This window comes from Eptatretus burgeri, chromosome 3 (genome assembly GCF_056783735.1).
Source record: "Eptatretus burgeri isolate ZD-2024b chromosome 3, Ebu_testis_v1, whole genome shotgun sequence".
NCBI classification, from domain to species: domain Eukaryota; kingdom Metazoa; phylum Chordata; class Myxini; order Myxiniformes; family Myxinidae; genus Eptatretus; species Eptatretus burgeri.
In genome coordinates, this window is record NC_140963.1 from 8,060,129 (window position 1) to 8,076,598 (window position 16,470).

At 46.6% G+C, this 16,470-nt stretch overlaps 1 protein-coding gene across 1 annotated transcript in view; it reads right to left on the reverse strand.

Moving 5' to 3' along the window:
- The window catches only part of LOC147029364 (polyunsaturated fatty acid 5-lipoxygenase-like), a 129,340-nt gene that overhangs the window by 90,162 nt on the left and 22,708 nt on the right, over positions 1-16,470 (reverse strand). Inside the window, exon 4 of the mRNA XM_085872367.1 lies at positions 7,527-7,608. Coding sequence (XP_085728493.1) covers positions 7,527-7,608 — 82 coding nt within the window. The remainder of the gene's footprint in view (positions 1-7,526; positions 7,609-16,470) is intronic.

Sequence of the window (16,470 nt, forward strand, 5' to 3'; positions counted from 1 at the left end):
TACTGCCGGTACGGTGTTTTGTGCACGGAATACGCTTTTACGCCCCAGGTCGAGTCTTGCAGCCTGGGCATAGCGATCCCGGCGACCCGGAGCAGGAATGCTGCCGATGTTGAAACTGTTTTCAATTGGTCCGAAGGTGACAAGACCAATGACAGTGGAGGTCGAGATGATCGGGGCACTGATCGTGTTTCGAGTTGAGTCTGCTCAGGCACTTCCCGGTGTACGTCTTTTTAGGTCTACCCTCGCATTGCACATGTATACCGGTGAAGCGCTACCGGCGGTTGGCAGGGCACACGTCTTGGTCGCCCATCCAGGTCAGCGGGTTGCGCTCTCGCCGTTCGTGGCGCGAGGTGAGGGGCTCGCCCTTTTGGGCCGGGACTGGCTGGCTAGCTTCAGGCTAGACTGGATGGCGCCAGCTGGTGGCCTTGCAGCTGGTGGCCTTGGACGGCCCGCGCAGGGCCGGTTGGGGTTTCAACGTAAGGAGGAGGAGTTTCCTGTTTCAGAGTTCGTACCTCCAGGTGCACCTGTGTCTCCTTCGAGACCCGAGGGCGAGGTTCTGGCGGCAGGAGCCGCGACGATGCAACATGGGCTGCCGTTCATTGCTTCCGGCAACGACGATATACGGGTCTGGAGCAACGGGAGCCATGCCAGCGGCGACGGTCTCTCGCGCTCCAGCTGCGCTCATGATACAGTGCACGCCCGTGTCGTGCAGGCGATTTCAGCGGGGGATTGGAGTGAGCCGGTCACGTTCAAGAAGTTCGCGGAACGCGACCATCGACGGTGTCCTCTGCGACGTTTGGATGGAGACCGGCGAGCAAGTCGTCGCAACGTCGTGACATCCAAGAGGCGTACACACGATGTGATTCATAAATTGCTGATTGTTGTATGTTTGATTCTCGCTGCACGAGTGATTCGATTTAGCATTGTTAAAGCAAATGCCGACAGTCTGCGTGTGAGCATAATATGTTTGGTTGGGATCAATCAATGGGATGACCGATATGATTGATGTGATGTGAAGAGCTTGTGGGCAATCGTGGCGAATAAAGAGGTCTTTCTGATCTCCAGCTGTGAGGGAAGTCCACGGTCCGCTACCCTCTCATGTGTGGGAGTTATACTGGGAGAGCATGCTGTACGTGAAGGGGAGGTTGCATTGGAGCAGACGATATTTTTGCTGTTGTATAACACTGATATGTCTCCAGGCTACACTGATCGTCCGTGTGGACGTGCATGGTTTTCTCGATTGGGTTTGATGCGCGGTTTTGTTGTGGGACTCAGAGATCGACTCAGAGCCGGGGCAGGTTCGCTGTTCAGCGTCACCCCCACCCCTGGTATTGTCAAGGTCAGACGTGCCTGGGACCATGGAGCACAAACCTCTGTTCTCGCCAAGGTCAGCCACGCTGGCGCCGCGGGGCTTGCAGGCTCGGGGTGTTCACCCGATTCGGTCCTGTCTGAGGGAGATGTGCCAACTTGTCGACCGGGGGCGTTTGATGGAGTTTGTTGGCCGGGGGGGGGGGGGCGGGAGATCATCGTGGTCTCGCTGGGAGGCGTGTAAGCATAAGCCGCCTTGGGGCGCTTCTGCTGCGTAGTGATGCTGTGCTTCCCAACTTGCTTCTTGATATCTTTAACACGGCCAGGGTTTTGTGGTCTGCAGCCATCATTGGGTTCGTCATGCAACTCAGTACTCGAGCACCTGTCCACTGCATTTTGGGGTTCAACTCGAAAGGATGAATGATGTGCCAGGTTAACACAGCGGCATTGAGGTGGCAGGTTGTGCAGATGAAGCACGTTTTCTTTTGTGTCGTCTCATCTGGGTTTGATTCACGGCCACATGATTGATGTCATTTTATTCCTCTTTGCTTGTTTATGTCATGGTTTTTTGTTTTCTTCTTTTTCACCAGTTTTTTGTATCGTGGTGTCAGTGCGTTTGCTAAATGCCATTTTTGGCGCAAGTTGCTTTCTGTGTTGTAGTGCCAATGATTTTTGATTATTGTCATTTGTTTAATCATGCTTTCCGTGGGGAGGCGTGTACTGTATGGGCGTGGCCCTAGTCGCGGTTGGTGGTGGTCACGTGGTTGGGGCTTCATATGTCACGACTCGCCCACTGGGGGCTTGTAGCACGAGTAGCGTCAGAAGCAGCATGTACTGTCAGTAGCAGTGTCCTGTGGGTCGTGTGCCTGTAGAGTGCATCGAGTATGTAATAAAGCGGAGTTACGGGCATCGTACGCTCACACTCCCGCTCGTGGCAATAAAGCAGGGTTGTGCTATCCCCTCGCTCGTGTCTGCCTGTTCGCACCTCTACCACGACATTACAGGTCTAAATTATGGAGATCACCCGATGGCCGAGTGGTGGCACCAAACGCTCTGCTACCCTGGCTCGCTCCCTTAACACATGGGGCCGGGCATACCAGCAAAGGGGGGATGTGCACCTCCATTAGGAAACATTGGTTTGCCCTGGGCTTTAGTGTAGTTGCAGAACAATATTGTGGGACTTGCCACGTTTGCCAAGAGCACAATCCGGAAAAGGGGGTCCAAATGGCTCCAGGTGGCCACCCAGCACCTTTTGGGCCATTTGTTCATATCCAGATTGATTTTATCCAACCACCAAAGTGCTGTGGATTCGAGTTTGTTTTGGTTATCGTAGATTTATTCACAAAATGGGTCAAAGCTTCCCCCTGTAGAAGAGCAGATGCCATTATTGTGGTTAAACTGTTGATGAAGGATTTTTTTCTGTATGTTTGGGATACCCTGTAAGATCTCCAGCGATCAGGGAACTCATTTTACAGCTGAAGTGGTGAAGGAGATGTGTCGGGTTTTGCAAATCAAACAGCATCTGAATTTCCCTTACCACCCACAGTCTGAGGGGGCAGTGGAGAGTCAGAATGGATTTCTAAAGAATAAACTGGCCAAGATTTGTGTACAGACTGGATTAAAATGGCCAGATGCACTGCCATTGCCCTCATGACTATGAGATCTATTGCAAATCGAAAAACTGGCTTATCTCCACATGAAAATCTCATGGGAAGACCCAACGAGACTGCCACACTGACCTCCATTATCTGTAAAATAAATTAACGTTCAACAAATAGATGAAACATTACTGGCTTTCTGTATTTCCTTGAATCATGCTGTGAGGACCTTCTATGCGTAGGTGAAGCAAGCCTTGCCTGAGCCAGCCACCTCTGCTCACCCCAACTTCAAGCTGGGTGACTTGGTCCATGTGAGGATATACAAAAGAAAGAACTCTCTCCAAGCACGGTGGTGCGGGCCGTTCCTCATACTACTAACTACTCACACAGCTGTGAAGTGTAAAGGGAGAGCAACATGGATTCATGCCGCACACTGCAAGCTGGCACGCAGCCCAAAGGATCCTGAGGAGAACGTTGCTTCCTGATCGCTTTGATAATTCTTTTTGTTGCAGGGTTATTTGTGCTACTGGCTGCAACTTGTACATTGTGGTCATGGTCGATAAGGCCGATAAGTACTACTCGTGGTCAAAGCTACTTGTATGTTTCTCAGCCAAGTGCCTGCCACACAGCCCGCCGAGCGAGCCACATCGCACACAGAGACCGGAGAGGCTTTGCGGGTAAAATGGGAGCGGATAAGGGTTCAAACAGAACGCAGTTGAAGAGGAGTATCAGGGCACGCTTGCACCCAAGGGGTCTACATGGGATAAATATTTATCTGGCTCTTTCTCTTAACCACGCTAAGGTTTTTAATAAAACTAGTTGTTAGGTCTGCACTAAAATACCCCACTCAGCAGTTAGTGGGATACCTTTGTTAACAATACCATTTGATCTGAGTGAGTGTTGTGGCTACTGGGTTAAATGGAAGGAATGGAGTGAATTGGATAAGAACACTAACCACCACAATAAGGATTGGGAAACGGGCTGGCTAGACCACATAGTTACTGGTAAAGGCCCAGTCACACCTTGACGTTTTAGCCAGCTTATGCCGATTTTTAAAAAATTTGCCTAAAACGCTGGCACACGTCGAATACGTTATGGGCAAGTTTTGGAAACATTGAGAGCACGCTGAAAAATACTGCCATACGTCGTAGTACGCTGGCTTTTATCGTTGTACCTTGCGGTTGTCCTCAAATTTTAGCATGCTTGAAATTTTACGACTTATGCCAGCGTATGACTCACAAGTTCTGCTACGCTGGCCATAAGTTGTAGGCGCGTTATGCGATCATTGACACACGTCGACACACGTTAATTGTAAGTTAATCATAAGTCAAAACACGTCGAGGTAATGTTTAGCGTACCCGAAACTTATTTCTAACCTATGAATAACGTGTTGTAGACACGTTACGCGATCGTTGACACACGTCGACACACGTTACTTGTAAAGTATAAGTCGAAACACGTAAATGTAATGGTTAGCATCAGTGTTCCAGACTCCTTGTTATTTTTTTTTTTCTTCGGTATGACGGTCATATTGGCACTTCGATTTCTAGTACGGTTATGATTTAAATCATTGAGCGGCAGCCTATGAATTATATTATGTTATAATCACACTAGAAATTGAAGTGTCAACATCACCGTCATGCCAAAAAAAAAAAAAAAAACAGGGAGTCTGGAACACTGGCGCTAACCATTACATTGACGTGTTTTGACTTATGAGTAACTTACAAGTAACTTTTGTCGACGTGTGCCAACGATCGCATATCGTGCGTACAACTTATTCCCATCACATGCGGAACATGTGTCATACGGCAAGTACGTTGTAAAATGTTTAACACGTTTAAAAGTACAAGACGTACTCCACTTACTACGACGTATGATAGCGTACTTTAGCGTTCCATTCACGTATACCAAACTTACCCATACCGTATTCGACTTGTGCCAGCGTTTTAGACACATTTTTCAGAGGTCGGCATATGCTGGCAAGTTCGCCAAGGTGTGACTGCGATGTTGACACTTCCATTTCTCCGGCGGTTATGATTTGAATCATTGTGCAGCAGCCTTTTAATAGGCTACACCACATGATCGTCGGCAATACGTGCAGCGCGCTATGCATAAGTTAGACTATCGTTGGGCATAGGTTGTGAATGCCGACAACAGGCTAAGCATTCGTTGGTATAAGTTATCTATAAGACAACGAAAGGTTCTGTGTCCGTTACTAATATGTTATGCATACGACCAACTCGTTATGAATACGTCCGAATCTTTAAAAAAAAAACATCAAAAGTTCAGCGTAAGCCAGCGTTTTACATACATTTTAATACGTTGCCATTTCTGGCTAAAACGTCAAGGTGTGACTGGGCCTTAAGGATGGGAATTGCCCACAGCAACGGAATTTCAGTGACTGGCTTTGGCCAAGTTTTAACTTGAGTAAGATACCTCCATATTTTGTAGTGGAGCAAACGAAGGAAAAGCAAAATCTCTGTCTGGTGCAAGAAGCATGGGAAGAAAGAATGTTGGGTAAATCTGAATGCAGTAACTATGTCTATAAAAATCATACGATAGGGCCATAAGTAGCTTTAAACAATACCTATTTTGTGTGCGTAAATCGTGCCTCTCCATGGCTTCCAGTTAACTGGACCGGATCATGTTATTTGTTATTCATCGTACCAAGTTTCATTCAAGGAGCTAAGTTTCATGATTATTTTACTAAGGATGGACCCTATTCTTGGTTTGAAGGGATTTTTGGAGAATGGGGAACTACTCTGTTGCGTTGGATTTTTGTGGGATTATTATGGATTGTCATTATTGTCGTGCTTGTTAAATGAGCCACAACCACATTGCCAACATTGATTGTCCCTTGTTTAAAAAGGAAAGCTACAAAAGTAATGGTGGTCCAGCAACCACCTTCCTATTTCGATTCTGAAGCTGAGTCTGCCAACTGATGAGATAGAACTTAAAATTGGAAAACCATGAGTCAACGCTACGAGTGTGTTCAATGCTTATGGGAAATGTTCTTTCCACTGTACTCATCTACTTTGTTCCTGAAACCTGCATAGGTGTGTTGAATCAGCCATGCAGCCCAAAGTAGTAACCCTCCACTGTATTGGCCCAAGGGCCGACTTCTACTGGAGCCTCAAGCAGGCCCAAAGCTGTACAACCACCTGAAGCCATCTGCTCCGATGGACAGGAAAGGCAGAAAGGGACTGAGCTCTCAGATGTCTGCTGGGAAGGTGACTGCCCGGAAAGAAATGGGCACACTCGTGCATGGAAATGTATTTCCAATTGTCTTAACCATTAACCTTGTGTTGTGTTGCCCTAAGGGCAACAAAGGGGGGAATGATGGGGAAAATTTCCTTTTTAAACAAGTTTTTTTTTAATGCACGCATGGCTTACTCAATGTATACGAATTAAAATCAATTGTTTATGTTCAATTATTATTCATTGCTTTGTATTGAAACTTATATAATCAAACATCTTAAAACCAAGTGTATTTACCGGGACCTGTAACCTAATGCCTTTACCACCCTCTATCTCCCACTCTCTCTTTTTCTGTGTTTACCTCCTATCCACTCTACCCTCCTTGTCTGTTTGTAGTGTCTTGTGCCAGGCCTCCTCAATGATTTATGTAACAACCATTTGACCAGTACGATAAAACGTCGAAGATGCCTTTCCCATGTGAAACCAGCCTCATCAAGGCCAGCTGTAGGTCATCATGACCAAACTCCCCTCCTTCCCTTTGTTCTCTTAAACCCCCCCCCCTACTCCTCCCAAGGCATATATATATATATATATATGTTTATATATGTTTATATACTTATACATAGCAAGAATGTAAGCTTAGGTTTAGTGCAAACCATTGAAAATCTTTTTACATTTCGATGTGTTGTGACTCGGCCGTCGTGAATAAACCTTCTTTGATGAAATGTACTTTCCTTGTGGATGCTGGACTATTTAAGGTGTTGCAAAGTTTTGAGTCCTTTAAAAAATTCCACATCAGCCTCCAACCATCACTCCATTTCCGATATCGTCTCCAACCCTCCTTTCTTTTCCTCTCCCCTTGCCCCGCCCACTCTTATTCCTTCCTTATTCTTTCATCCGCTCTCCCTTGCACCAGAATACCATAGTCAGATTACTGACCATGTTCAGTCAGTGGAATATACATGATGGCATCTGATTTTTCAACAACAACAAAAGTTACACATGGCTCCTATTACTCATGAAGGTGAAAAGATGAACTTGTGCACATGCACTTGTTGCTTATGCCTGCTGTTGGCTTAATGGCGAGAGTGATGGGTTTGGGATCTTAGGGTCCTGAGTTCAAATCCTGCTCGGCTGTTGAATTAATACCAGGTGGGGTTGACTCAGCCTGTCATCCTTCTGAGGTCGGCAAAATGAGTACCAGCTTGCTGGTATCCTGTGTCGGAGTGGCGACCTGTCCAGGATTGTGCCCAATAGCCCAGGAGACTGCTGAAGCAGCACCAACGCTCTGCACAGAGTATGGTCCTAATGGATCGATGGATGGAGTTGTTGCTTGAAAGATACAAAGAGAGATAATGAAACCAAAAATATGGTAACATTACAATTGCATTCTAGAACCTGCGATGTAACAACCAAACTCACTTGAACATCTCCTTCCTTCTCTGCTTCTCCTCCTCTCGATGGGACTTCAGGATCGCCTGACGTTCATGCTGTGGGAGAGAGGCTGGGAGGGCAGGAGCATGTGGAGTGAATTATGATGAGTGTCAGACTTGGTGTTGTCAGTGATAAAAAAAAATCTAAGATTGAATGATCATTGTTAAGGAGGACATTGAAACAATGGCGGATCCAGGTGGAAGGGGGGGATGGGTTCACCGGGTACACTTGAACCCTCCCTCCTCCCCTCCGCCTTTACAATTATGTCACATGATCGTCGTCCGGTGATATCTTGCACAATGGACAATCGCACGTCTTTTGCTTTCACTCGGCAATTAATCCGAGCCGCGATACTTTTCTTCGCTGGTTCTGTATTAATCCCTGCAACTCAATGTTTAGTTGTGGCTCCGAAGAGAAAGGCAACGTTTTCGGGATCGTGTCCAACAGCAAAGCACAGTACAATCCTAAACTATTTCATCATGTAATTCAGTTTCAGTGGCTACATCATCCATTATTATAATTAATGATCTGATGATCTGCAGTGGCAAGTTTAGGTTTAGTGCTCAGGGTCAATTTCGCCACATTTTGTGCTTGTCCGTTTGATATTTTCATTGATTTGTATTGGAAACATTTTGTGTATTTACAATGTTGTTGTTGTAAAGATCTGTTGCAAATATTCCAAAATCTTCAGCTTTTCGTTAGCATCAGTTAATGACAGGCCTGAGGCCTTTTCATTAAGTCGCAAAATATTCCCAAATTTTCTTGTGGAGAATGTAAATTTATGGTCAGACACTGCGAGCTCTGGATAAATTCACAAGTTTTTCCTTGACGATTACATTGACTTGAATAATGCTTGGTTGTATATTTCACAATATGAGAACAACTTAACCTTAAGTGAACCACCTCTAAAAAAAATTCTGCATCTGCCCCTGACGTTGGTGTCAGTTTTACATAAAACTTGATCACATGTTTCAAGAAAAAGTATATAAATTATGCAGAATTCTTTGGTCCACAAGAGAAAAAAAAACAAATGCTGTTCTGTTCCTTGGGGGAAGAGGGTGGAGGGCGTTATAAAATGATAAGTCAAGGGAGTCATGTGATCAATGTTGAGACAATGTACAGTAGAGTGAAGCTGCTTGACAAACAGATGTATTGATAGAGAAATACCGACTGAAAAAGAACAAGTTTGAAAATAATTGGTGAATCTTGGAAAAGACATTAATTAAAATGGGCCATACAATTCAGATGGTTTCACAAGGAACTATGTATGTATATATATATATATATATATATATATATATGTATATATACACACACACACAAACAGGGTGAGTCAGAAGTAGCGCCAGATTTCTGTCAGTTGATTGTTTGTTTGCCATTTGTATTACAGTGTACAAGAAGATATAAATAAATAAATGACATGTTTATCGAACCATTTATTCAAGAAAAAATTATTACGGAACTGCACCAAGCTGTTTTACTTGCAATTTTCAAAGTGCCCTCCCTCGTGATCGATGCACAATTGCAGCCGAGCAGGCACAGAGCGGCGCACACGTCTGCAGAGTTCGATATCAATTTCCTCAAACTTTGCAGTGATTTGAGCCTTCAATTTCTGAATGGTATGAGGCTTTTCACGATAAACAACGTCTTTCATGAGCCCCCAAAGAAAGAAATCTGGAGGTGTAAGGTCTGGGGAGCATGCCGGCCACTCAATCGGACCGTGGCGGCCGATCCACTTTCTGGGAAAGTTTTCATCAAGCCACTGATGAATGACGAATCAAGCCACATATGGACACCCAGCAGGATTAAAAACAAAACCTGTCAAAGGGCGGAGGAGCTCCTTGTGAGCCAACGGCCATCCATATCCAGTGCCCAACTGTGTCTGCGGATGTCCTCCTGCAGTTGGGTTACTTTTTTATTAGGAGGTTGGTGGCATGATTTGCACTCCGGCCACCGTAAAACCCTTCATTGCGCAAAACACAAAAACGCAAAAAAATCTGATAACCCACTCCGTGGGAGTACCTCCTGTGCAGCTTCCCTTCTCAGGGCATCAAAGATTGGGGCAAAGCCTTCGGGACCCCCAATCTTTGATGATAGGGGGGAAACCACGGGGTAACATCCCTGGGTCAGATTGCGGGAGAGTGTGTCGGAGTGGTGCTGAGGTGTCGTCTACCAGACGGCGGTCTCCTTGGGTTAACCTGAGGCGGTCCCTTTGGGCGGGTGCCTGGAATGTCCTATCCCTAAGAGAGGATGATCACCTGTCTCTGTTATTATGTGAGCTCAAGCGTTTGGACATCGGGATTGCAGCTCTCTCTGAGGTTCGGAGACCGGATTGCGGCGAGATAATGGTGGGTGGTTACACCTACCATTGGTCTGGTCGCTCTGATGGTTACCATACCCAAGGAGTTGCTGTAGCTGTGTCCAATAAGCTGACCCCAATGATAATTGAGGTAACACCGGTCAACGAGTGTATTATGAGATTGAGGATTCGTCACTCCTGAGGTGTCATTTCCCTGGTCTCTGTCTATGCTCCGACTGAGGCGAGTGATCTCACCGTGAAGGATGCATTCTACGCCATGCTCGAGTCTGTGGTTGATCAATGCCCCAGACGAGATACACTTCTAGTCTTGGGGGATTTCAATGCATCGACTGTAACTGATAGGGATGGTTATGAGATGTGTGTTGGTCCCCATGGGTCAGGAACTATGAACCAGAATAGCACTAAGTTTCTTGACTTTGCAAGAAGTTATGGACTTAGGGTGGCTGGTTCATGGTTTCAGCGCCCACAAGCTCATCGCTGGACTTGGTATTCCAACGCTGGCAGTGCAGCAAAGGAGATTGACCATGTCCTCATTGACGGTCATTGGAGGATGATCCAGAACTGCAGGGTCTACCGGAGTACTCAGTTCCTCAATACTGACCACAGGCTTGTTGTAGCAATTCTAAAGCTGCACCTTAAATCCTGGAGAATTGTATCATCCCAGCCTAGGCTGGATGTTGGCAAGCTCAGGGATGAGAGAGTAGCTGAGGAGTTTGCGAACAGGCTGAGTGGACACTTGGGGGGTCTGGGTGCTTTGGGGGGTCCTGAAGAGTTGTGGAGTGCCTTCAAGACCACCGTCCTTGATGTTGCCGGTGGATGTCTTGAAACTCACTGCAGGGCAAAGAAGAATTTTGTCTCTCAAGGGACACTGGATACCATTGACCAGAGTTGCAGGGCCAGGCTGAATGGCAGAGCTGAGCTGTTCAGGGAGCTGAGGCGTAAAACTGTACGTGCACTGAGGGTGGACAAGGAGGCCTATGTGCGAGAAATCTGTGAGGGGGTAGAGCATCACCTGTGGACAGGTGATTCTCGTCCCACTTACAGGGGAATTCGCACATTGCGTTCATCCAAGCCCATCCCTCGGAGCACTGCAGTTAGAGCAGAGAGTGGTAGGCTCTTGACAGAGGAGTCTGAAGTGAAGGCCCGCTGGGCCGGTTACTTTGAGCGGTTGTACCAGGCTGATCCCCCAGCTGTCGAGTTGGATGTCAAGCGTGTTACAATCCCTGTTGCTGACCCTCGAATCAACAGTGGTCCACCTTCGCTTGTGGAAATATGGGCTGTGGTGAACCGGTTGAAATGGGGCAAAGCTCCAGGGATCTGTGGCATCCATGCTGAACTTCTCAAGGCTGGTGGAAATGCTGCACTCGTGTCGTTGCATGCAGTTTTGTGCTCTGCCTGGAACACAGGTATCATCCCAACTGATTGGAAGAGGGGCCTTGTTGTTCCTCTCTGGAAAGGGAAGGGTGATCGCCAAGACTGCAACAACTACCGAGGGGTGACGCTGCTCTCAGTGCCGGGCAAGGTCTTTGCTCGGATAATTATTGATAGGGTTTGCCACCATCTGCTTGAGCACCAGCGTCCAGAGCAGTCAGGCTTTACAGCAAAGAGGTCAACGATTGACCGTATCCTTGCACTTCGTGTCCTCACCGAACGCAGACGAGAGTTTCGGCAGGGGCTGCTTGCAGCCGATGTTGATCTCTGTAAAGCGTTCGATTCAGTGAATCGGGATGTCCTCTGGAGGATTCTTGATCTTCGTGGGGTGCCACCAAAACTGATCGATCTGATGTCTGAACTCTACTCTGGTACTGAGAGTGCTGTGAAGTGTGGTGCTACCATCTCTGACTTATTTCGAGTTGTTACTGGAGTTCTTCAGGGGTGTGTACTTGCCCCCAGACTTTTCAGCACTTGTATGGACTGGATTTTAGGGAGGATGTCGGAAAGATCAAGCTGCGGTGCATCGTTTGGGAATGTCAAGATCTCAGACCTTGATTTTGCAGATGATGCAGTCATCTTTGCGGAGACTTTAGATCTCCTTTTGGGGGCCCTCGAGGTGCTGAATGAGGAGTCGGAGCCGCTGGGATTATGGGTTTCTTGGGTCAAAACTAAGATCCAGGCTTTCGGTGACATCTTGGATGCTGCTGTCCTGTCTGTGTCTGTTTGGGGTGAGGATGTTGAGGTCGTGGAGAGATTCACTTACCTTGGCAGTGATATTCATGTCTCTGCTTGCTGTGAGTCAGAGGTCAATAGACGTCTGGGTTGGGTCTGGGGAGTCATGGATTCACTGGATCATGGGGTGTGGTGCTGCCGGTACCTGCGTCAGGTCAGGTATGGGAGCATGTGCCAGAACAGCGCGTCGCTGCGTCCACTTTCCGCCGGTACTCCAGGGGCCTCCGTCTAGCCATCCCCCAGGCAGATGCCATGCCCATCCCCATCTCCTTGAGATGATGGTCAACCTGCTGCAAGAAGAGACCTGGTACCAGGTCTCTTCGGAGAATCCTTGACTATCGCTGGTCGGATTTTGTGTCCAACGAGCGGTTGCTGAGAGAGACTCGGATGAGATTTGTTACCTGCATAGTCCGTGAGCGTCAGTTGCGGCTGTATGGACATGTGGCTCGTTTTCCTGACGCTGATCCTGCTCACCAGATTCTCTCAGTGGGGGAGTCTTGTGAGTGGAGGAAGCCAGTGGGCCGAGCACGTGCCTCGTGGTTGCTGCAGGTTGACCATCATCTCAAGGATATGGGGATGGGCTTGGCATGTGCCTGGGGGATGGCCAGACGGAGGCCCCTGGAGTACCGGCGGAAAGTGGACGCAGCGACGTGCTGTTCTGGCACATGCTCCCATACCTGACCCTGACTGACGAACATAACATCCATAATGAGGTGGAGCTCCATCATGCTGGAAATAAGTCCTGATCTTGTACCCTGGGCCAAAAGAAGGTTTGCAGCATATCCAGGTAAATTTCTGCAGTGACAGATCCCTCAAAGAAAAAGGGTCCAATTATCCCTAATGAAGATATGCCTGCCCAAACTGTCACTCCAGGTAAATTTACCTCCTTCTCAACTGTCACTCTTGGGTTATTCACAGCCCAGTCGACACAATTGTGTCTCTTAATTGTGCCATTAAGCTTAAAACATACCTCATCTGACCACCAGATGTTGTCTGGCATTGTGTCCTCTTTGTGAAGTTTAGCTAAGAACTCTTCGCAAAATTGAAGATGGCGGTCGTCATCTCTATCATGAAGGGCATGCAGTAAGCGTGGAATGTAAGGTTTCCATTTTTTCTGGTGAAGGATACGGATAACACTTGATTGGCTCACTTCCAACTCTGCAGATAAACGGCGAGTTGACTTTTGCGGACTTTGTTCCAGTCTTCTGATGGCTTCTTCAGCCTTCGCTACAATCGTTGCCGTTTTCGGATGACCGGACTTCTTTGCAGTGGCTACCAACCCTGTTGCTTCAAATTTCTCGACAATCAATCGTATGTTTCTTTCCTGAAGTGGTTTAATATCGAATTCCTGTGCCAAACGGCATGCCACCATCGTTGGTTGTTCATTACATTTGTAGTAATGTTTCACGGCCGCAATGCGTTGATTCATTGAAAGGTATTTCATGGTTCAATTTGGTGCAAATTCAGTAACTTTCCAAACTCGCAGAAATAACCTGCAAAACAAAATCAAAAATAAATTAATTACAAAAATTAATAATCTGCAAGACAATTATTAACAAAATGACTTCCCAGAAAGAATCTGACAGCTGAAAAAACAGAAATCGGGCACTACTTTTGACTCACCCTGTCTATATATATATATATATATATATATATATATATATATATATATATATATATATATATATATATATATATATATATATATATATATATATATATATATATATATATATATATATATATATAATGTATGCATGTGGTGGAATCTTTGAACCCCCCCTCCCCGACATTTTAAAATTTTAGTATACAGAGTCGAGGCTTGTGGATGAGCTAGAATACAGAACGGATCAGGACGCAACAGAATAAAAGGAACAGCAGGAAGAGGGATGGCTAAGGGGCAAAAATAAATGGATATAGACAAACAAGGGGTGCGGTGAGAATGAGTGGAAGGGGGTGGAAAATATGGAGACAGGAGCAAACTGTAAGGAAGGAACAACAATAAATTTTGAAGGAGGTTTGGTGGGAGGTGTGGGTGGGTGGGGGGGGGAGAAGGTGGGTTTAACATGGGTAAAAAGAATAGATAATGGGTTTGGATGAGGGATTATCTGAGATGGTGGTGAACAGCTGGCTTGAAAACCTGGAGGGAATAATGAGACTGGAGAGAATGATGAAGCTCATTCCACAGGCAGGAAAAAAGTGGAACGAATGAGTGGACATGAGCAGTGATCATTTCGGGAGTTTGAACAGGAGGGGGTTGATGGTGGACCATGTGTGCACTGCAGAACCCTGGTGGAGGGGGTGGTACAAGACATGGAAAGAGCAGGCGGTGGAAGACCAGAAAGAAAGGGTTGGAAGACAGAGACCACTGACCTGTCTGCGATGGGAAAGTGATAGTCAAGGGCCATTTGTAGAGCATATACCTTCCCCCACACGGTCATAGCAGCTCCCTTCCCAACTTTCTTTCCCTACTCCTCGCCCATTAATTCATTCTTTACTCGTCTTCACTTTTTTTTGGTTGAGGCTTGTGGAAGAGCTAGTGCCAGTACACTGAATGGATCAGGATGCAACAGAACAAAAGGAACAGGAGAGCTTGGGGGTAAACACTCACAGCAGAGTTGAAGGCCAATATAGAGGCAGATTTAGATAAGCAATGGGTGTGGGGAGGAATTTGGGACCGGAAAGGATGCATAGGGTGGACAAGATGGACACAGAAAGAAACTGTCAGGTGTGAAAACTGAAAATTTGGAAGGAGGGGGGGATTGTCATCAGATTGTGGGGAGTGGGGGTGTTAACGACGATAGAAAAGGTCATGGTTTTGGATTTGGGACGATCTGAGATGGTGGTCAACAGCTGTCATGAAGACTGGAAGAAAGGATGACATTGAAGAAAAATTGGTTCCACAAGTGGGAAATTAGAGGAATGAGTGAGTGGAGGAGAGCAAATATCCTTGATTTAGGTAGTCTCACCAAAAGGGGTTCATGATGGAACATGTGTGTCCTGCAGAAACCTTAGATGGAGGGGGTGATTGGGGGGGTGGGACCCATAGAGAGAGCAGAGTGTGCCAGACCAGAAAGGAGGTCCAGCTTTAGACAGAGCGACCCACTGACCTGTCTGCAATGGAGAAGTTATAAGCCTGTAGACTGAAATTCATTTCAGGAGATTCCAATAATCTTGAAGGCTTTGGTTTCCACTGAGTTAAGCTGAGCAAGATGTGAGGCAGGGGAGCCAGCCCAGAGGGGAGAGCAGCATTCCATCAAACTGCGGATGAAGGTCTTGCAAATGGGTAGGAGTTCAGGTATGGAATGACTTTGTATGACGGAGAACACTCAGTCGGGAGCTGGCTTTGGAGGCCAATTTGAAGGGTGGTTTCCCAAGAAAAATCCTGGATGATCATGAGACCCAGGAGTTTTACAACTGAACTTCCTCAAGAGGGTTGTTAAGAAAGTAGATGCGAGGGTTTGCCAGATGGTCCTTGCGGGGAGAGATCGTGAGAGTGTGAGATTTGTGAGGCTTGAAAGACATATTCCAAGTGTTTGACCGGCTTGTGATTTTGTCAAGGGCTGAAGAGAGGGAAGAGACTGCAGCCTGCCTGTCTGAAGGATGAGGGATGTCACAGCAGAGGGTGGAGACATCAGCAAATAGATAAAGAAGATTTTCCAGTCAGATAAATCATTTATGAGGATCAGGAATTGGACTGGGCCCAAAACAGCCTTGACAGGGATAGGAGATTAAATGATTCCGTTAAGTGCCACATGTTGACTACAACAGGAGAGGAAGTCAGTAAACCATGTGTGGAGTTGGCCTGGGATGCCATATGTTGAGAGTTTGGAGAGTGAGGTGGGGTGCCCGACTGTATAAAAAGCATGAGATATGTCCAGAGAGACAGCCCTGATCTCATATCTGACATTAAGGACCTCCATCCATTGTTGGGTGAGTAGAAGCAACATGTCCAAAGTGGAGTGACCTAGTCTGAGACCAATTTGATCTTCGACGAGGATGTTGGAGAAAATGAAGGATTTAATATCAACTATGTTGATGGATTCCATGATATTACTCATGATTGGAAGTATGTAAGTTCATAGGTCTGTAGGTAGGGGAATCCGTTTTTGCACCTTCTTTTTGTAATGTATGATGTTTGCAGATTTCCAAGCAGATGGAAAATGACCGAGGGCAAACGATAGGGTGAAAAGAGCAGAGAGTGGATGTACAAAGCAGCAGAGCAAGTTTTTAGGACAGGTGAACTGATGCTATCCAGTCCAGTTCCAGAATCAGAGTTGAGGGTTGAACGAACCTTCTCCACGTTTTCAGCTGCAAAAGACACAGCATCCAGGAACAGTTTTGTATGACAGGGAAGGATGGGTACCAAGAGTGAGGGGTTGGGGACACAATATTTCGAAGCAAACACAGAACCGAGGCATTCAGCCTTCTCACGAATGGAGTTGG